This window comes from Salvelinus fontinalis, unplaced genomic scaffold (assembly GCF_029448725.1).
Source record: "Salvelinus fontinalis isolate EN_2023a unplaced genomic scaffold, ASM2944872v1 scaffold_0403, whole genome shotgun sequence".
NCBI lineage: Eukaryota > Metazoa > Chordata > Actinopteri > Salmoniformes > Salmonidae > Salvelinus > Salvelinus fontinalis.
In genome coordinates this window covers 63387-86057 of record NW_026600612.1, presented here as the reverse complement: position 1 = coordinate 86057, position 22671 = coordinate 63387, and the positions used below count along the sequence as shown (strand labels likewise).

At 42.0% G+C, this 22671-nt stretch overlaps 3 protein-coding genes across 4 annotated transcripts; all 3 read left to right on the top strand.

Moving 5' to 3' along the window:
• The first annotated feature begins 1210 nt into the window (after positions 1 to 1210).
• On the top strand, positions 1211 to 9857 carry LOC129845917 (phosphatidylcholine:ceramide cholinephosphotransferase 2-like). The gene is made up of 5 exons (XM_055913858.1): positions 1211 to 2650; positions 3070 to 3187; positions 5371 to 5524; positions 6279 to 6445; positions 9201 to 9857. Exons 1-5 carry the CDS (start codon positions 2196 to 2198, stop codon positions 9384 to 9386), a joined length of 1080 nt encoding a protein of 359 aa, XP_055769833.1. The 5' UTR covers positions 1211 to 2195; the 3' UTR covers positions 9387 to 9857.
• A 264-nt stretch (positions 9858 to 10121) lies between these two features.
• On the top strand, positions 10122 to 18564 carry LOC129845915 (cytochrome P450 2U1-like). Of its 2 annotated transcripts, none has more exons than XR_008758142.1 (6): positions 10122 to 10774; positions 14877 to 15195; positions 15401 to 15735; positions 15924 to 16085; positions 16328 to 16431; positions 16804 to 16893. XR_008758142.1 is itself a non-coding variant. In XM_055913857.1 (6 exons), the coding sequence occupies exons 1-6, from the start codon at positions 10324 to 10326 to the stop codon at positions 16983 to 16985; spliced, it is 1617 nt and encodes a 538-aa protein (XP_055769832.1). In that variant the 5' UTR covers positions 10124 to 10323; the 3' UTR covers positions 16986 to 18564. The 2 variants fall into 2 exon arrangements, 1 of the variants encoding a protein (XP_055769832.1); XM_055913857.1 differs by having other exon boundaries at positions 10124 to 10774; positions 16264 to 16431; positions 16804 to 18564.
• A 276-nt stretch (positions 18565 to 18840) lies between these two features.
• On the top strand, positions 18841 to 22313 carry LOC129845923 (hydroxyacyl-coenzyme A dehydrogenase, mitochondrial-like). Its single transcript, XM_055913878.1, has 8 exons — positions 18841 to 19028; positions 19647 to 19775; positions 19891 to 20048; positions 20580 to 20706; positions 20919 to 21008; positions 21169 to 21241; positions 21443 to 21559; positions 21861 to 22313. The coding sequence occupies exons 1-8, from the start codon at positions 18912 to 18914 to the stop codon at positions 21977 to 21979; spliced, it is 930 nt and encodes a 309-aa protein (XP_055769853.1). The 5' UTR covers positions 18841 to 18911; the 3' UTR covers positions 21980 to 22313.
• The last annotated feature ends 358 nt before the right edge of the window (positions 22314 to 22671 follow it).

The following is a 22671-nucleotide window of genomic DNA, read 5'->3' as shown; positions in this document are numbered from 1 at the left end:
CAAAAAAAAATAAAAATAAAATACAAGATCTTATTGACTAAAATGATATAGTACTGCTGGCTGGTGAAGTAGCCTGGCTAGCAGTGGCTACGTTGTTGAAAGTGAAGCTGGCTAGGTAACCTCGACAATTTCACTAAATTTCTCTAAACTACACAATTATCATGGATACAAGGACAGCAAAGACAACTAGCTAACACTACGCTAATCAAGTCGTTCCGTTGTAATGTAAGTTTCTACAGTGCTGCTATTCGGTAGAAGTTGGCTAGCTAGCAGAGTTGGCTAGGTAGGAGGACGGCAGCGCGGCAGGCGAAAAATAGCTGGCTAGCTAACCGATAATTACTCAAAGCTACACAATTATCTTAGATACAAAGATAGCAAAGAAAACTATGTAGCTAGCTAACACTACACAAGTCAAGTCGTTCCGTTGTAATGTAATCGTTTCTACAGTGCTGCTAATCGGTGGCTAGCTGGCTAGCTAGCAGGGTTGACTACGTTACGTTACGTTACGTTAGGGCGAGAATACCTGGCTAGCGAACCTCAGCGAACCTTGATAACTACACAATTATCACCGATACAAAGACGGCTATGTAGCCAGCTAAGTAGCTAGCTAAGATCGAACAAATACAAATCAAAGATAGCAAAGACAACTGTGTAGTCAGCCAACACTACACTGATCAAGTCGTTCCGTTGTAATGCACTCGTTTCTACAATGCTGCTATTCGGTGGCAAGCTGGCTAGCTAGCAGTGTTGGCTACGTTGCGTTACGTTAGGGCGAAAATAGCTGGCTGGCGAACCTCAATAACTACACAATTATGTTTGATGCAAAGACGGCTATGTAGCTAGCTAAGATCAAACAAATCAAACCGTTGTACTGTAATGAAAATGAAAATCAGACCGTTGTACTATAATGAAATGTAATGAAAAGTTATACGGTAGACGGTGGACGTTTGCTAGCTGCTGGGCAGATAGCAGTGTGGACTACGATAGGCGACGAAATACGATGATTACGCAATTATCTTTTATACACAGACGGCTAAGTAGCTAGCTAAGAAGAAATTGCTAAGGTTAGACAAATTAAACCGTTGTACTATAATGAAATGTAATAAAATGTAATGAAAAGTTATACTACCTGCAGAGCGAATGCAAATGCGACCGCTCGCTCCAAACCGGACCCCAAACCGGACCCCTGAAAGCTAGCCTTTGCTTTCCTGACTGACTGTGTGTATTGGTTCCTGACTTCCCTGAACAGTTGCATATCGCGGGGACTATTCGATGCTATTGCAGTCCGCCACAGGATGTTTTTGTGCTGGTCAAGGGCAGACAGGTCTGGAGTGAACCAAGGGCTATATCTGTTCTTAGTTTTAAAAACAATTGAAAGGGTCATGCTTATTTAAGATAGTGAGGAAATTAATTTTAATATATAGCAGGATATAGCAGGAAGATAATCCTGCAGCAACAGGAAATTTGAATTATTATGTGGATTATATTTAATGGAAATGTTTGTAGGTTTTGATACATTTTTTGATAGGGAGAATCAAGTCTGAAATTTCAAATGGGAAATTACAAATTTCAGAAGCCATTTTAAACCTCAAATACACTACACATTTTAAATGTCCTGCATTGCAGGAACGTTCTCCTGCAACAGAGTGATCAGATTAAGATCCTACATCTGTAGCCTACTAGCATTTCGCAATGATGACTTCCTTGACATCTGGTATTATTAATTATTATCTCAGTTTACAACTGTCCTTTTGCTAATGTAATGGTGGTGGATATTAGTGTACTGTACGGCTTCTTGTTAACTGAAGAATGAGAAGAGGTTGTCATGAGTTTCCAACAGACATGTCTATCTCCAGCCAAATTGAAGACAATGAGGGAACATTATAGCCAGTGATTACCCACAGATAGGCATTCCATCCTTCCATTACGGCTCAAGTCTCTCCAGTGTCTCCTTTCTGCTTTCTCCTGCAGGAAACAAGCACACAGTAAACACCTTTTGAACCAAAATGAAACTGAAATCCTAACCTCTTGTTGTTCTTCAGGGGGAAGACATCTTAGCCTCAGTCAAACCAAATACAGTAGGCCCAACAACAAGGACTAATTCCTATTTATCCAGGGCCCTCAGAGGCACTAGCTGACTTTGGGTGAACCAGAGAGCTCTTCATTGGTGTGTGGACAGTAGACAGTGTTGGACCATGGCGCTCGTGGACCCGACTGCATCCCATCTGGACCCGGGCATGGATGGTGAGAGCGGGGTCCTCGCCAGTGTCTTTGGGGTCCTCCCCAACGCCAACTGCCCCAAACACGGGCAAAACACTCCGGAGGACACGAAACGATGCCTACGCAAGGTCATCGGGCACCACAGGGACTACGTCAAAATCTCGCTGCCTGACGCCAAGGGCAACCGGCTGCCCACGGAGTGGTGGAAGACAGCCATCGCGTTCTTCTACGCCATCTTCAACCTGGTCCTGACCACCGTGGTCATCACGGTCGTCCACGAGAGGGTCCCGGAGAAGGAGAACAGCCCGCCACTGCCCGATAAGTTCTTTGACTACATCGACCGGGTGAAGTGGGCGTTCACGGTCACCGAGATCAACGGCATGCTCCTGGTGGGAATCTGGGTTATACAGTGGCTTTTCCTCAGATACAAGTAAGAGAACGGTTATCTTGGGATATCTGTGTCAAAGGCTATCCCCATGTATGTGAAATTCTAACCAGACTATACAACATTCAGGTTTAACAGTATAAGACCGTGATTGTAGGCTATATGAAGTGCTACGGTATGCTGAACATGACATTTTCATTATTATTATTATGTCACAGGAGGTTGGTGGCACGTTAATTGGGGAGGACGGGCTCGTGGTAATGGCTGGAGCGGAATAGGTGGAATGGTATCATATACATCGAACACACAAGCCATTCCATTGGCTCCGTTCCAGCCATTATTATCAGCCGTCCTCCCCTCAGCAGCCTCCACTGTTCTATGTCCAAGAGAATTGTTCCACAGCCCTTTTAACAGTGGCCTGTTTGATGACATCATTTATTTTCCCTTTGTGTGTTTGTTTCCAGGTCGATTGCAGGTCGGAGGTTTTTCTTCCTGATTGGCACCCTCTACCTGTACCGCTGCGTCACCATGTACATCACAACCCTTCCTGTACCCGGCAATCACTTCACCTGTGCTCCCAAGGTGTGTGTGTGTGTGTGTGTGTGTGTGTGTGTGTGTGTGTGTGTGTGTGTGTGTGTGTGTGTGTGTGTGTGTGTCAGCTGTGGCATGTGAACCACGTCCTGCAGTGATCTCATCCTGGCTCCCTCCAGAACTCATATCGATCTGCCTGCCATGCTCAATAGCTGCTCATAAAAAAGCCATTTTGGATTCGAACCCTGGAGACATAAACGTTATCGCATCCGGTCTTGAGTTCGATCGGAAATATATGCCCCAGGGAATCGAGGTTTTCTGGGTATTGTGGTACAGTGATCTGATGGGAGAAAGATGACGACACTGGCGAGTTTAAATGCAATTTCATTGGATAGGTACAATTCTATCCATTAACACAGGCTCATATTAACACTTCCAAACATTTACAATTGAAGTCGGAAGTTTACATACACCTTAGCCAAATACATTTAAACTCAGTTTTTCACAATTCCTGACATTTAATCCTAATAACAATTCCCTGTCTTAGGTCAGTTAGGATAACCACTTTATTTTAAGAATGTGAAATGTCAGAATAATAGTAGAGAGAATTATTTATTTCAGCTTTTATTTCTTTCATCACATTCCCAGTGGGTCAGAAGTTTACATACACTCAATTAGTATTTGATAGCATTGCCTTTTAAATTGTTTAACTTGGGTCAAACATTTCGGATAGCCTTCCACAAGCTTCCCACAATAAGTTGGGTGAATTTTGACCCATTCCTCCTGACAGAGCTGGTGTAACTGAGTCAGGTTTGTAGGCCTCCTTGCTCGCACACACTTTTTCAGTTCTGCCCACACATTTTCTATAGGATTGAGGTCAGGGCTTTGTGATGGCCACTACAATATCTTGACTTTGTTGTCCTTAAGCGATTTTGCCACAACTTTGGAAGTTTGCTTGTGGTCATTGTCCATTTGGAAGACCCATTTGCAACCAAGCTTTAACTTCCTGACTGATGTCTTGAGATGTTGCTTTAATATATCCACATAATTTTCCTCCCTCATGATGCCATCTATTTTGTGAAGTGCACCAGTCCCTTCTGCAGCAAAGCACCCCCACAACATGATGCTGCCACCCCCATGCTTTAACATTGGGATGGTGTTCTTCGGCTTGCAAGCATCCCCCTTTTCCCTCCAAACATAACGATGGTCAATATGGCCAACCAGTTCTATTTTTGTTTCATCAGACCAGAGGACATTTCTCCATAAAGTACGATCTTTGTCCCTATGTGCAGTTACAAACCGCAGTCTGGCTTTTTTTACGGCAGTTTTGGAGCAGTTGCTTCTTCCTTGCTGAGCGGCCTTTCAGGTTATGTCGATATAGGACTGGTTTTACTGTGGATATAGATACTTTTGTACTGGTTTCCTCCAGCATCTTCACAAGGTCCTTTGCTGTTGTTCAGGAATTGATTTGCACTTTTCACACAAAAGTACGTTCATCTTTAGGAGACAGAACACATCTCCTTCATGAACGGTATGACGGCTGCGTGATCCCATGGTGTTTAAACTTGCGTACTATTGTTTGTACAGATGAACGTGGTACCTTCAGGCGTTTGAAAATTTCTCCCAAGGATGAACCAGACTTGTGGAGGTCTATCATTTTTTTCTGAGGTCTTGGCTGATTTCTTTTGACTTTCGCATGATGTCAAGCAAAAAGGCACTAAGTTTGAAGGTAGGCCTTGAAATACATCCACAGGTGCACCTCCAATTGACTCAAATTATGTAAATTTTGTCAATTAGCCTATCAGACGCTTCTAAAGCCATGACATAATTTTCTGGAATTTTCCAAACTGTTTAAAGTAGATGTTCTAACTGTTTTAATGACAAACCTAAGTGTATGTAAACTTCCGACTTCAACTGTACGTAATTTAGCAGATGCACTTGTCCAGAGCGGTTTACGGTAGCGAGTTCATACTGTTTAATATTTTGTTTGTACTGGTCCCCCGTGGGAATCAAACCCACAACCCTGGCATTGCAAGTGCCATGCTCTACCAACTGAGCCACACGGGAACAGTGTTTGTGTTACAATGACATTTTGGATAATGTTCTTTATTCCTGTAACTGAAGCTGCTTGTATTGTCTGTCAAGCCAATCTCTCTCTCCTACCTCTTTCTTTCCAACCCCCCCCCCCCTCTCTCTTTCTCTCCCTCCTATCTCTCCCTCCATCTCTCTCTCAGCTGTATGGAGACTCTCACGCTAAGATGCAGCGTGTGCTGACGTTGATCTCCGGCGGCGGTCTGTCCATCACCGGGTCCCACCTCATGTGTGGTGACTTCCTCTACAGCGGACACACCGTCATGCTCACCCTCACCTACCTGTTTATTAAAGAGTGTGAGTACTGGATAAAATATCACACACACATCTAAATACTGTTAATTATTGATAACTAACAAGTATATCATATTCTCATCTAGGTTAGATTATCTGTTAGGTCAAACAAGGTCCCATAGCTACGGCATCATGATCTCTGAACATTTTCTGGATTATGTAGTAATGTTACCGGGCAGATATACATTTTGTTGATGGAGGGACATTTTCCAGGTGTGGCCTGATCCTCTATTACAGTGTTTCCCAAACCCTGCCCCCCCCCCCCCCCCCCCCCGCCTTCAATAACCAACTCATCATCAAGCTTAGATCATTTGAACCAGCTGTGTAGTGCTAGGGCAAAAACCAAAACGGTCCCCCCAGGACCGAGTTTGGGAGACCTTGCACTATTACACGTGTCAAACTCATTCTAAGGGGCTGTCTGTGGGTTTTCACTTCTCTCTTGTTACTAATTAGTAAGGAACACCCCCCTCACCTGGTTGTCTAGGTCTTAATTGAAAGAAGGCCCTCCATGGAATGAGTTTGACAGCCCTGATCTATTACCTTCCCTCCTGTGTGGGACTTGTTCAAGAGGATGCAACGTCTGACCTTAATGACGACATACACAACCCCCTGTGTGTGTCTGTCTCTCCCCCCCCCCCCCCCCTCCCTCTCCTCCAGACTCATATGTTTATATTGCCATCCACTTAACATTGACCCTTTAACATTGACCAGGTTAATGAAATGAAAGAACCTCCTGTCTGTGTTTTGTCTCGTCCAGACTCCCCGCGGACGTTCTGGTGGTACCACCTGATGTGCTGGCTGCTGGCTGCTGTGGGAGTGGTGTGTATTCTGGTGGCCCACGAACACTACAGTGTGGATGTGGTGGTGGCCTACTTCATCACCTCACGCCTCTTCTGGTGGTACCACACCATGGCCAACGTTCAGGTGACATGCTGATACTGTACAATCTACAATGATGCTGATACTAGATATAGTACCGTGGTTGCTGGTAGCCTAGCGGTTAAGAGGGGTTGGCCGGTAACTGAAAGGTTGCTGGTTGGAATAGCCAACGTGAAAATCTGTCTGTGTCCTTAAACAAGCCATTTAACCCTAATTTGCTCCAGTGGCGCCGTACTACTTTGGCTGACCCTGTAAAACAACACATTTCACTGCACCTATCTGGTGTGTGTGACCATGAAAAATCTTCAAAATAAATGACACGTCCTCTTCTGGTCATCCAGGTGAGATATTGATCAGTGGAGGCTGCTGAGGGGAGGACGGCTCATAATAATGGCTGGAACGGAACAAATGGAATCCCCTATTCTAGATCACCTATCCACCTATTCCGCTAAAGCCATTACCACGAGCCCGTCCTCCCCAATTAAGGTGCCACCAACCTCCTGTGATCTAGATAGAGTAATCGTTTCTGTTCTGGTGGTACCACACCATGGCCAACGTCCAGGTGACATGATACTGTCATGTAGTAGAAGCAGATAGATAATACAGCAGATGGACAGAGATGATAAAGTAGATTCTTGATGATACTGCAGATGGACTGATACTATCCAGCAGAAACTGCTTACCAGTCTTCAGAACCTTCAAACTCAACTGGACCTCAAAGCCAGCTCCACTGCATTTTTTTCATTGTTCCCCTCTGATCAGGGGCTGATTTAGACCTGGGACACCGGGTGGGTGCAATTAATTATCAGGTGGAACAGAAAACCAGCAGGCTCTGGATCTCGTCGGGTCAGAGCAGAAAACTTCTGCTTTAGAATCTTCTGTACAAGATGAATTTAATTACACCCACCAGTGAGAATGAGACAAAGTACAAAAAGTGTCCCTTTTGAGAAGCAGCTTGTTCAATCTCTCCTACTTTCTCTGCAACCTCTTGGTGGATGTGCAAGAACATACTGACAATACAGCAGTTTAAAAGGCCCAGTGCAGTCTCAAACTTGATTTATCTGTGTTTTAAATATATTGTGCCACAGAGGTTGGAATAATATGTGAAATTATGATAATGCCATTGTAATGTAAGAGCTGTTTGAAAAGGCAGGCTGACATTTTTGTGGGATGTAGTTTTGGCCTGCCTGGTGCAAACACCAGGCGGTAAATTAGTTAATAGGCCGATAAGAAATAGTTACAAACCAAAAGTCCTCACAAGAATAGTAAAAAACAATAATTTGACCAACTGGGGACATGTTGTTAGTCCCCACGAGGTCAAATGCTATTTCTAGGGGGTTTAGGGTTAAGGTTAGGGTTAGAATTTCATTAAGGGTTTGGGTTAGGAGCTAGGGTTAGTTTTAGGGTAAGAGTACGGGTTAGGGAAAATAGGATTTCGAATGGGACTGAATTGTGTGTCCCCACAAGGTTAGCTGTACGTGTGTTTGTGTGTGCGCGTGCAATGCCAGAAGCACTCACACACTCTTCTGAACCACCTACCACAGTGTTTACACGAATCAGAGTACACCCTCATCCTCATCCATTAGGCCTGGCTAGGATCATGATGATAGATGGCTCTACCCACCCTGTGAGATTCACCTCAAAAGACGACCGCTTTCTGCATGTTTACATAATGATTAACCTAATGTTAACGTAATGACCTTAATGTTTCAGGGAAATGTTGTGTAAACCTCCCATAGTTCTGTGAATTACAAGTGTCAACATTTGTTTGATAGCAGTGTCATCACAATGTAGAGGTTATAGAAGTGCTATAATGTGTTGGCATGGTGTTACTCCCTCTGCTGGACAAAACTAAGACTGACATCATAATAGGGCCTGACATTTACTATTACAGCTCCTTCCCTTGTAGTTGTGTCAATTGCGTGACTGTCTACAATTTCATTGATTATTGAATTGCACAAAATGAGATGTTCTACATATCCATATTACTACTATTGATAGATGTTTATGCAAAAGTTTACAATTGTTTTTGGCTGGGTAGCAGCCTAGCGGTTAAGAGGTTGGGCCAGTAACTGAAAGGTTGGTGGTTCCATTCCCTAGCTGACTAGGTGAAATCTGTTGATGTGCCCTTTGTGCAAGGCACTTAACCCTAAATGCTCCTGTAAGTCGCTCTTGATAAGAGCATCTGCTAAAAGACAAAAGAAATTAAAGAGGACTATCTTTGTTTGTTGTGCTAATGCTCCCGAGTGGTGCAGCGGTCTAAGGCACTGCATTTCACTGCACAATTGGCCCAACGTCGTCTGGGTTTAGCTGGGGTAGGACGTCATTGTAAATAAGAATTTGTTCTTAACTGACCATCACAGTCAACCTCTGCACCTCCATGATGGTGGCCTCCGTGAACGGCAGGCTGCCTTTATCAGTGAGAGACGGGACCCTGTCTGGGCCCACCACTGCATCGATCTCCGCCTGCACCCTCTCTGTGGTGTGAACGGGTACAAATGACATGGAAAACATTATTACAAAGCAACGAGCATTGGGAAACAGGACACTGGATATGTTACACATAGCATTATGATTGGGTACTGTACTACATCATGCTACAACAAGGAGTTATCTTTAGGTTCCATTGAACTGGTCCTCTACACCCCTCTTCCTGATGTAGTACCTTGGATATCTGGATACAGGACCATGTAGAGCATCATCCACAGCACTGTGTTGGTGGTGGTATCAGTAGCAGCGATGAAGAGGTCTCCTATGATGTAATGCTCACGTTTAAGTTGTCTGTTGTTTTTGTTGACAGGCCCTGCGGTGCTCGCCCAACAACTACCTCACCAACACCTGGTGGAACCCCGTGTTCAACTTCTTTGAGAGGAACGTGCAGACCCAGGTGCCCTGCTCCTTCTGCTGGCCAATCACCTGGCCCCCTGCCTGCCTTAAGAATTCCTGTAAGAAGTACAGTGCAGTGCAGAGCCTGCGGGAGGAGTAGAGAGTAGGGACTCCACTCCAGTTCAGGATCTTGTTCACCAGGCATTCACCACCAGTGTTGCTTTGAACACCCCAACCTATTTTGTATTCATGCAGTATTTATGGTCCATTATGTGATTTTAAAGTATTATGTGAAGGATAGTTGAAGTTTGTGAGGAAATGGTCATATAGGGAAAGTATGTGAGAATAACATAATCCACATACATTGGGTCCTTGTGTACTTCACCACTACAATGTATCTTATTTATGAGGTCAGTTTATTTGAAAATGTTCTTTATTCTTGTGAATGTTACTGTAACAAACTCAACTGAAGTCAACATGTTGCGATGTCATGCAGCGCTTTGCCACTGGCTTGCAGCTTTACTCAAAACTCCAATAGAAAAATTGCATTTTATAGAGCTATACCTTATTACGTTTACATCAATTTGATTTAATGAATATTAAGTACTTTAAAAATATATAATTTCCAAAATGTGCCTTTAAATACAAATGCATGCAATTTTAAATTGCAAACTTGAAGATGTTTGTTTTCAATGTTTTATATTAATTTGCATTCAATGTGCATTTAGTCTTTAGTCTCATATGATTGTGTGTCCTAATGTACCATAATTTATACCTTCATAATAAAAAAAGAACACGTTGACTTCAGTTTTGTCCAATCAAAGTGCAGATACTAGGAGGAGAAGTATGACGCTTACACGGGTCAACCCCTTTGCCGTCGTCATCTATCAACGCACCAATCACACCACCCGTTCTCTCACCCACCAAGAGGAAGCTAGGAATCACCATGCGTCGTTTGCTTACACAAATAACATGGCAGACCCTTCTGAAAAGCATCTTTAAACTTATACTTAGAATATTTTGACGAGTCTAAATATTCAACTTGTTTCCAAGGATTACGAGGTGTTTTTTTGTGCTTTGCAGCCGATATAAACCCCATGGTTATGGAATTATGGCACGAGCTCCTGGGCACTTCTGCGCTGTCCCATGTCTGCATTCTGGCCTTGACAGTATTCGTGGCCGTCTATTATCTAATGCACACATTTCGCAAACACCAGGATTTCTCCAATATTCCTCCTGGTCCTAAACCATGGCCAATAGTTGGAAATTTTGGCGGGTTTCTGGTTCCCAATTTCATCTGGAGGAGGTTTGGAGGCTGGGGAGGGAAGGACGTTCCAAAGTCAAAGACACAAGCTCTAATTTCGCCTCAAGTTATTATCACAGAACAAGCTAAAGTTTACGGTAACATCTACAGCATGTGGGTAGGGAGTCAGCTGGTAGTAGTACTGAACGGATATGAAGTGGTCAGGGATGCCCTCTCAAACCGGGCAGATGTGTTCTCCGACAGACCAGAGATTCCCACCGTTACCATCATGACAAAGCGGAAAGGTAAGTGCTTCTAGACTCAACCTGTGCGTAATAACGCATGAAAGCACAATAGTCAATAGATTTTTGCTGAGGTCGATTTTACTCATCGTATGAGCGGTCTTGGATGAGCGTTTTGCCCGGTGAATATTCTATAAAACAAAAATAAGTTGATGCTGGATAGTAAACAATGCCGGAATAGCCTTTGTGCAAACGAACTTGCAGAAGTAATCAAGGCACTCTCATGTAACAGAAAAATGTAAACGCCTTCGTTGTGGCTTACACCGACGTGTTGCGGCTATATCAGCCTTCATCAGGGTGACAAAGAATAGTGGTGTACACACAGGTGTATATCCCAACTCTCACAGGAAGTGACTCACTTTATTACCATATGTAATTGATAAAGTAAAAAAAAATGGGTGGGAAAAACACATTCAAGATACAAAGATGAACAAAATAAACATGGCATAACAAGAGAAAGAAATGCAATATCATAAAAGTAAAAAACGAACTGTGTACACATGAGCTCATGTTACCAAACTTAAGAATGGAGAACCAAAAAATAAACCCCATCTTTTACAGGAAAGGAGAATAATCCATTTCCTCATTTAGACCTGGCAATACAGTGGCCTTTAGTTTAAAAATCCAGCGCGTTTCGCATTTTAGGAGGTGTTTGAGACGATCGCCCCCACCTGCGAGAAATGGGAACCACTTCAATGGCCATGGCTTTAAGAGAGTTTGGGCTGGCATGGCCAATCTGTCTGTAATGTTTAGCCAAAGGATACTTGTCGTTAGCAGTCCTTATAGCATAGACATGTTCAGACACCCTGTCCTTGAGCCTTCTCTTAGTACTTCCTATGTAAAAGCACCCACCTGGGCAGCCTGTACACCACATAGGCAGCCCAAATACTCTGAAAGCCATTGCCATTGAAGAGGTCCCCAGTACTCGCAGGGGTCTCAAACACCTCCTACAACGCAAAACGTTCTGGATCTTTAAACTAAAGGCCACTGCATTGCCAGGTCTAAATGAGGAAATGGATTATTCTCCTTTCCTGTAAAATACGTGGTTTATTTTTTGGTTCTCCATTCTTAAGTTTGGTAAATGAGGTCACGTGTACATAGTTAGTTTTTTCCTTTTATGATATTGCATTTCTTTTGTGGTGTTGCATTCTTGTTTTTCCATGTTCATTTTGTTCATCTTCATATCTTGAATGTGTTTTCTTTCTCCAAGTTTCTTTACTTCATCAATTACATACAGTATGGTAATGAAGTGAGTCACTTCCTGTGAGAGTTGGGATATTCACCTGTTTGTTCACCACTATTATTTGTCACCTTGATGAAGGCTGTAGCCACAACACGTCTGTTTAAAAAAATAATCTTGCCACGCATAAGCCGTAAAACATAAATGCTTTAAAAAGATTCCACTACATGATTGATTGGAAGTTTGTTTGAACAAAGGCTGTTCTGGCATTGTTTACTATCCAGCATCAACTTCTTTTTGTTTTATAGTATTTCATCCCATGATCAAAGAGCACCTCATGGATTAACTATAAACCAAAGAAGCCCTCCTCTCCTTTGTCTCTATTCTATTGTTATATTATAGTATTGTATTCAATTGTTCTATTCGATTGGTATGTTATATTAGATTGTTCTGTTATTCTATTGTTCTGTTCCATTCTAGTGTTGTATTCTATTGTTCTATTATATCGGTCTGTTCTCTTCTATTGTTCTATTCTATTGTTATATGCTATTGGTCTATTATATTATATTGTTCTATCCTATTGTTATATTATATTGTTATATTCTATTGTTCCATTCTATTGTTCTATTATATTGTTCTATTCTATTGCTCTATTCTATTGTTCTATTATATTGTTATATTCTATTGGTCTATTATATTGCTCTATTCTATTGCTCTATTCTATTGGCCAGTTCTATTCTATTGATCTATTATATTGTTCTATTCTATTGCTCTATTATATTCTATTGCTCTATTATATTATATTGCTCTATTATATTGTTCTATTCTATTGCTCTATTATATTATATTGCTCTATTCTATTACTCTATTATATTATATTGCTCTATTATATTGCTCTATTATATTATATTGCTCTATTATATTGTTCTATTCTATTGCTCTATTCTATTATATTGCTCTATTCTATTGCTCTATTATATTGTTCTATTCTATTGCTCTATTCTCTTGCTCTATTCTATTCTCTTACATCGGTCTGTTCTCTTCTATTGGTCTATTCTATTGGTCTATTCTATTGTTCTATTCTATTGCTCTATTCTATTGGTCTATTCTATTATATTGGTCTATTCTATTGGTCTATTCTATTGCTCTATTCTATTGGTCTATTCTATTGCTCTATTCTATTGGTCTATTCTATTATATTGCTCTATTCTATTGGTCTATTCTATTGTTCTATTCTATTGCTCTATTCTATTGGTCTAATCTATTATATTGCTCTATTCTATTGGTCTATTCTATTGTTCTATTCTATTGCTCTATTCTATTGGTCTGTTCTCTTCTATTGGTCTATTCTATTGCTCTATTCTATTGGTCTATTCTATTGCTCTATTCTATTGTTCTATTCTATTGGTCTGTTCTCTTCTATTGCTCTATTCTATTGGTCTGTTCTCTTCTATTGCTCTATTCTATTGCTCTATTCTATTGCACTATTCTATTGCTCTATTCTATTGCTCTATTCTTTTCTATTGCTCTATTCTATTGGTCTATTCTATTGCTCTATTCTATTGGTCTATTCTATTGGTCTATTCTATTGGTCTATCCTATTGCTCTATTCTATTGGTCTGTTCTATTGCTCTATTCTATTGGTCTATTCTATTGCACTATTCTATTGGTCTATTCTATTGGTCTGTTCTATTGGTCTATTCTATTGTTCTATTCTATTGCACTATTCTATTGGTCTATTCTATTGGTCTATTCTATTGGTATATTCTATTGTTCTATTCTATTGGTATATTCTATTGGTCTATTCTATTGGTCTATTCTATTGGTATATTCTATTGTTCTATTATATTGGTATATTCTATTGTTCTATTATATTGTTCTATTCTATGGGTCTATTATATTGGTCTATTCTATTGCTCTATGCTATTGTTCTATTATATTGCTATATTCTATTACTCTATTATATTGTTCTATTCTATTATTCTATTCTATTGGTCTATTCTATTGTTCTATTCTATTGTTCTATTATATTGCTATATTCTATTGCTCTATTCTGTTGTTCTATTCTATTATTCTATTCTATCGGTCTGTTCTCTTCTATTGCTCTATTGTATTGTTCTATTCTATTATTCTATTCTATCGGTCTGTTCTATTCTATTGCTCTATTCTATTGCTCTATTCTATTGTTATATTCTATTATTCTATTATATCGGTCTGTTCTCTTCTATTGCTCTATTCTATTGTTATATTCTATTATTCTATTCTATCGGTCTGTTCTCTTCTATTGCTCTATTCTATTGTTATATTCTATTATTTTATTATATCGGTCTGTTCTCTTCTATTGGTCTATTCTATTGTTCTATTCTATTGCTCCATTCTATTGTTCTGTTCTATCGGTTTGTTCTCTTCTATTGGTCTATTCTATTGGTCTATTATATTGGTCTGTTCTCTTCTATTGCTCTATTCTATTGGTCTATTATATTGGTCTGTTCTCTTCTATTGCTCTATTCTATTGGTATATTCTATTGTTCTATTCTATTGCTCTATTCTAGTGGTCTATTCTATTGGTCTATTCTATTGTTCTATTATATCGGTCTGTTATCTTCTATTGGTCTGTTCTATTATATTGTTCTATTCTATTGGTATGTTCTATCCTATTGTTATATTGTTCTGTTATATTGTTCTATTCTATTGGTCTGTTCTATTCTATTGTTCTATTATTTTGGTCTGTTCTATTATTCTATTCTATTCTATTGTTATATTATATTGGTCTGTTCTATTGTTATATTATATTATTCTCATCAAAAGTCTTCCAAGCAGAAAAGGAAAGAGAAATGTAATTTTGCTCTTTAAATAATTACATATGTGTACTAGTGCATAGTGACAGCACTATTAACCGCCTCTTATAATTTCTCTGAACCTTAGGCATAGTTTTTGCACCTTATGGACCAGTATGGAGAAGGCAGCGCAAATTCTGCCACACCACGCTGCGGAACTTTGGCCTGGGTAAGTTGAGCCTGGAGCCCTGTATCCTTGAGGGACTGGCTGTGGTCAAATCTGAGCTGCTGCGTCTCAGCGAGGAAGATACTGAGGGTTCAGGAGTGGACCTGACCCCTCTGATAACTAACTCTGTGTCCAACGTAATCTCCTACATCGCCCTGGGCCAGCGCTTCCACCACGCTGACCGGGAGTTTGGCGCCCTGCTGGACCTGATGGCCCGCGGCCTAGAGATCATCGCCAACAGGTAGCCTAGAGGTTAGAGATGTGGATCAGTATCCGGAAGGTTGACTAGTTCAAAGACGTGGGAACTGAACTGGTAACTGGAGGGCTGCTGGTCTCTGATCTCAAGTAGAATTTCCTGCTGTGTGCCCTTAAGCGCTTAACACATTTCAGTTTCTCCCAGAAAACAGGCAGTAACGTATCTATTCTACTCTATTCTATTCGAACAGCGCGGCGGTCCTCATCAATGTCTTCCCCCTACTCTACTACCTGCCCTTCGGTGTCTTCAGAGAGGTACGGCAAGTGGAAAGGGACATCACTGCCTTCCTGAAGCAGATCATCACCAGACACAGGGAGACGTTAGACCCAGCCAACCCCAGAGATCTCATAGACATGTACCTGGTAGAGATGCTGGCCCAGGAGGCCGCTGGGGAGACGGAGAGTAGCTTCTCAGAGGACTATCTATTCTACATCATAGGAGACCTCTTCATCGCTGGTACTGATACCACTACCAACACAGTGCTGTGGATGATGCTCTACATGGTCCTGTATCCAGATATCCAAGGTACTACATCAGGAAGAGGGGTGTAGAGGACCAGTTCAATGGAACCGAAAGAGAACTCCTTGTTGTAGCATGATGTAGTACAGTACCCAATCATAATGCTATATGTAAAATATCCAGTATCCTGTTTCCCAATGCTCGTTGCTTTGTAATAATGTTTTCCATGTCATTTGTACCCGTTCACACCACAGAGAGGGTGCAGGCGGAGATCGATGCAGTGGTGGGCCCAGACAGGGTCCCGTCTCTCACTGATAAAGGCAGCCTGCCGTTCACGGAGGCCACCATCATGGAGGTGCAGAGGATGACTGTGGTGGTCCCCCTGGCCATCCCTCACATGGCCTCAGAGACCACAGGTGAGGAGACAGAAACCCATACTAGTCATTCTAATTCTATGGTAGAACCTGACTCTTCCGTTATGCACAGTCAGATCAATAAAGTTGTATTGAATTGCTTTCTCAACAACTAGGCTGCTGCAGCAGAAACAGGAAAGTACAACCCTTTCGCTATGGTTCGTCTGTTGTTGTCTTGCAGAGTTCCGTGGCTATACGATCCCTAAGGGCACAGTGATCATCCCCAACCTGTGGTCTGTCCATAGGGATCCCACTGTGTGGGAGGAGCCAGACGACTTCAACCCCTCTCGTTTCCTAGACGACCAGGGGAATCTCCTGAGGAAAGAGTGCTTCATACCGTTCGGAATAGGTAGGTCCTAAGGCAGTCTCTCTCGACAGATGTATTTTCGGGGTCCCATTAGCGACTTGCTCTACGATTGGCAAACGGGAGTGTAGTCACACGGTATACACTGAGAATGAAGCCTTTCTACTGTGGACATTTACAGTTAGGCTCCTGTAAAATCCACTGAAACATGGTTCAAAAGGTTAGTTCACAATCTCACTGGATTGTTAAAGTCCCATACTACCCCTACATGAGTAGGAAGCAGTTAGGCCACGACTGAACATTTCAATCATTTGATTTCACTGTCTTACTGGATTATTATTAGTATTATTGGAATGCACTTAGTATGACCATGACTTAATGTGCATCTTTACAGTGTTCTCTCCCTCTCTTTCCCAGGACGCAGGGTGTGTATGGGCGAGCAGCTGGCTAAGATGGAGCTGTTCCTGATGTTCACCAGCCTGCTGCAGGCCTTCAGTTTCAGACTGCCCGAGGGGCTGGTCCCTCCTCCCATGCACGGGCGCTTTGGCCTCACCCTGGCCCCCTGCTCATACACTGTGACTGTGAGGCCCCGGCGGTGAGGCCACCAGACGAACAACAACCGCTGACACCGTAATTAAGCCATAAGGCACAAGAGGAAGTGGTGTATCATGAATACAGTCACAGGTAAACGGCGTTAGTTGGCCTGATGCGACAGCAGAGGGCCAGTCAACCCATTTGTCTGTGACTGTATTCATGATACTGCCTCGTGCCTTATTGCTTTTATAAAACTGTTACTAAAATAACAATGAATTACATATTTTAATTAAAACATTATTTTGATAAGTCAATTCATACTATTTAATTCTTCCACTAGAAGATATAGTCCAGACAAAAATCAGGTTTTTAGTTATTTTTGTCATGATGCTACCGACGCCACCCAGTCTTAAATATTTTTTGCATAGTTGCAGGGAGTCCATTCTAAACAGTTACAGGGAGTCCATTCTAAACAAAATGGGTGCAATGCAGGGGACCATGTCTGTTCCCAGGGCCCTATGTTCCCTCAGCCCATGTTCCCAGGGCCCTATGTTCCCTCGGCCCATGTTCCCAGGGCCCTATGTTCCCTCGGCCCATGTTCCCAGGGCCCTATGTTCCCTCGGCCCATGTTCCCAGGGCCCTATGTTCCCTCGGCCCATGTTCCCAGGGCCCTATGTTCCCTCGGCCCATGTTCCCAGGGCCCTATGTTCCCTCGGCCCATGTTCCCAGGGCCCTATGTTCCCTCGGCCCATGTTCCCAGGGCCCTATGTTCCCTCGGCCCATGTTCCCAGGGCCCTATGTTCCCTCGGCCCATGTTCCCAGGGCCCTATGTTCCCTCGGCCCATGTTCCCAGGGCCCTATGTTCCCTCAAACAGTTTTTTCCTTCAGCTCTATCTTCTAAACAAGGCAACAGTAAATATTAAAGACAAAAACCTTCTGTTATGTGATCAAATATTTTACATAGCTTATATTTTTCATACCCTTTGGTATTTTGGTGCGTTAATCCACTGTTACTGATGGCCAGTGTTCTGTTACATGTTTTTGAAATATGTATTTCAATTACTTGAGTATTTTGTAATTTGTATTTCACTGGACTGAAATAAGTTTAAAAATCAAAAGTTATTTTGATTGTCTATTGCATTATGGCAATAAAATAAATCAAATGATGATCTTGATGTGCTTTAATGCAACTGTTGCACACACTATTCTTGTCTTGTCAGTAGAAAGTGCTATTGCATCCTATCAAACTACAATGGTAGACTGTTGTTCATATTTTGCTGTGTTCTAGTGTACTATGGAATATATTGCTTTTTTATTCTTGACACTTCTCCCAGTCATATTTAAGGTTAGAACTACCTTTCTAAGTGTCCTGATACTTCTAGCTTGGAGTTGTATTTTTATGATAACATAGCTACAGTATTTCACTTTTTAATGTGTATAGTATTGCTTACTATGTGTGTCCAATCAATTTTTTTACCACTCCCTCTTCTAATTGGGACTAATTGGAAAAGCTGTTCAAAAGAGGACATTGTATTATTTCTTTGTACTCCCTGACGAAGGCCATGCAGTCGAAACGCGTCACATTTTTAAAACGTTGTTTCTATTGAACATGCCATACTAATAAAGGAATTTTAATTAATTATATGAAGAGTGTCTTGGTCCTCCTTTCTTCTTGATGACCAATTTACCCCTTTTACCAAAGAGCACCTTCTATCTACAAAAATGTTACTATTGTGTACCTTAGTAGCACTTCCCTTCCTCCTCCTTCTACAATGTTATTATTGACTCATTCCTATATCAGAGCAATAGTAGGAATCTAATAAAACACACCACATCAGAACTGTGTGAAAGGTCATGGAACGGGCTAAATAGTCACGTGACCACTGCCACACAACGACCTTCCTACTTTCCATGGTGTCTTAGTGTCAGTCAGTACCTTCAGCCACAGCCAGCTCCTTCATTCTGGTGCGGTCCTCTCCGCCTTGCAAACCATGGCGTTCTTCACTCACCAAGTCATCAGAGGTCTCTCCTCTTCTGCAGTCCGAAATGCAGCGATCAAACACGTTACGATCATCGGGGGTGGTCAGATGGGTGCAGGTATCGCACAGGTAACGTAAGTTAACGTTAACTGTTAATGACATAAGTTTGTTTGCTAACATTAGCGTGCTAGCTAGCTTGCTAGAGAGGCTGGCTAGCTATCTTGTAAGCCAACCAGCTGTGTAGCTAACGCTGCAAGACTAGCTAACAAGCCAGTTAAATATAGCAATGAAGTGCACGAACTTACCGAATACTGTTGGTTAGTTAACCGCTAGCTTGCTATTAGCTCGCTTGTTAGATACCTACTTGAGAAGCCAACCAAGGCAATTCCCCTGATGCAGGGGATGAGTTTTGCAGGCTAATCAGTAACACAACTCTGTATTATAAGCAATGGTTGTTCATCTCTGGGTAAGAAGTACAGTATGCCTCACAAGCTGTCTCAGGTTGATCAGTGCAAAACACAGATGGCGACGACAGCTGCATGAGGTGGCCTTTGACCTATATCTACTTTAGCTAGCTAGTTATATACGGGGTTTTGTTACCTACCTGAAATGTCCTTCATTTTTTGCCAAATGAAATGTCCTTCATTTCAGGAGTTATATTACTAAAGTTACTTTTTGACAGTCAAACCTGGTGTACACCTGTCCCACCCACTCACGACTTGCACTTGTGTTCCCCCTTTCTAATAGGTTGCTGCTACAACGGGCCATTCGGTGGTGCTAGTTGACACAAATGAGGAAATCCTGAAGAAATCCGCAAAGGGAATAGAAGGCAGTCTGAAGAGGGTGGTCAAGAAGAAGTTTGCTGACAAGCCAGATGTTGGTCACTAATATGTTAATGTTGCTGTTTCCAATGAGGAAATGTTGGCAGAACTTAATTTTATTAACACCATTGAGTCAAACAGGGGTTTGACAGTCATCATGTATGTTACAGGCAGGAGCAGAGTTTATTGCCAAGGTGATGGCCAACGTGTCGATATCGACAGACGCAGCGTCTGTGGTGGGGAGTACAGACTTGGTGCTGGAGGCCATTGTGGAGAACCTCAAGATCAAACAGGGCCTCTTTGGTGCTCTGGACAAAGTGGCACCAGCGTAAGTATGACCGACTAGGGCTTGAACCTGTGTCTCCTACACACCACAAGACTGTCTTATCCCACTGAGCTGAATCCTAGGCATTAGCTTGTGGGTCCAACCCATGTCTTTGGTCTGAAGGTTACTCGCCAAGCGAGTGTGAATCCAAACCACATAACCACTGTCCTGTCTCCGCTGCCTGCGACTTTGTCAATAACCATAGGAGTTAGCTATCTGATCAGTGTTGAAATGAACATCAAGACAGAGCAAGTGCTGTTTGATTAGAAAACATTTTTTGTTGCCATTTTGAATGTGTAGCCTAAATATCAAAATTCCTTTATCTGCATTTGAGCTTTTTTTCTAATCTTACTATAAAGCTATGCTGGTATCCTTGAAATGTGCTTAAAATAGACTATTTTAAAACTATTCTAATTAATATAAAATATTTCAAAAGGAAAGGCATTGTGTGTCTCACATAATTGATGTTACTGATTGGGATGTACCTCATGGGGGTTGCTTGTTGCCTGATGTTTTTGCTTCCTCTATTTTAAGACACACCATTTTTGCCAGCAACACATCCTCTCTGCCCATCACGGACATAGCCAGCTCCACCAGCAGGCTGGACAGATTTGGAGGGCTGCACTTCTTCAACCCCGTCCCCATGATGAAGCTGGTAGAGGTAAGGATCAATAGTGCGGCGTACATTTTAGGACATCTCTCCCTATGATAAGTCTCTATATAGTCTCCCGCAGAGCAGTTATTTTTGATGTCATGATGGCGATGTTTAAATTAGAAACATGTGTAAGTTGCTTTAAATATGACACTGGGCTTCCTCTCCTTATCAACAAGATTCAATTGAAAGATGTTAAGATGTTTACGTGTCCTCTTCAGGTGATTGGAACATCAGCCACAAGCCAGGAGACCTTCGATTCCCTCCTCGCTTTCAGCAAAGCACTGGGAAAGACGCCAGTGTCCTGCAAAGTAAGACCCTCGCTTATTTTAACATATAAAGTATTTCGCTGGTATTGTACACCTTTAAATATAATGCAGTGACATACCATATTACACCATACATTATCTTCATCATATGCAGTTCATTATAAACAGTTCACTAACATCTGTATGTTATGTTCCTCTTCAGGACACTCCTGGGTTCATTGTGAACCGCCTGCTGGTGCCCTACATGATGGAAGCCATCAGGCTACATGAGAGAGGTACACCACCCCTGCATGACTGAAAGATAGTCAAACGTTTTGCCTGGATATGAATGAAAATAGCATCAGAGCCAAGAGGGATGTGACAAATGGTTGTGTATAAACATCTATGGTTAACAAAACATAGTTGTCTGTATACGAAACCGTTGTCACCCTTCATTCAAAGTCAATGGCTGCGTGTGTGTGTGCTCTTTTTGTCAGGCCACGGGTCAAAGGAGGACATTGATATTGCCATGAAGCTGGGCGCTGGGTATCCCATGGGGCCCTTTGAGCTGCTGGACTACGTAGGACTGGACACGGCTAAGTTCATCATGGACGGTGAGTGTTGGGCTGCTTCACAAGTGTGTTCCTATTACAGAGTGATTTCAGTCCCAGTTAAAAGAGGTCTATATTAGCAGCTAGGAACAGGCACAATACCTGCATGTCATATGGCACAGGGGAGGAGCACTGTTTTGGTTATAGAATGGTGAGATGGACGAGAGGTGCCGGTGGTCTTTTGAAAAAGGGGATGAATATTTGAAGAAGCAAAAACATGAAATGAAGTAGGTGCAGGCAGTGTAAAACCAATGCAGAAGCAGTTAGTTAAAATGAACCGTTTGTGTTGATGACTTGATTCCAGGCTGGGTTGAGAAGGATCCTGACAACCCGCTGATGCAGCCCAGTGAGATGCTCAACAAGCTGGTGGCCGAGGGCAAGTTCGGCAAGAAGACCGGAGAGGGCTTCTACAAGTACAAGTAACCCCGCCCCAGCATCAACACTAGCTGGAGCCTGTTCATTAAGGCACATCGTGACATAACGGAAAATGAAAATAAGCGCTTCCGATTGGACAAGATCATGTAGTCCCTCCCAGTACTGATAAGGGCATGAATGATAATAGAAAACACCGTCTGGTTAATTTTGACAGCGGTAGAACAGCGATGCAGCCGGTACGACCCTCAGTGCCTTCCTGAAGAACGGTAGACCGGTGTTATCAATTCAAATCTGTCTTTTGACTGTATATTCTGACTGTCATCTTTATGTGTGGTTTGTAAGTAACTGAGTTTGTGGCATTAAACTGACTTTTCCAAATGCTCCCCATAGGTTGTTCTGAGATTTCTATTCATCCAGTTCTTTTCTAGGGATGGATTTGCCTCTGGACCTTTGAGCCAACACCCTGCCATTAATGATACCCGGTGATACAGTGCATTCGGAAAGTATTCAGACCCCTTGACTTTTTCCACATTTTGTTACATTACAGCCTTATTCTAAAATATATTAGATTGATGAGGACAAAAAAAAATAATCTACACACAATACCCAATAACGACAAAAACACAGGTTTTTATAAATTTTTGCAAATGTATTAAATAAACGAAAATATCACATTTAAATAAGTATTCAGACCCTTTACTCAGTACTTGAAGCACCTTTGGCAGCGATTACAGCCTATT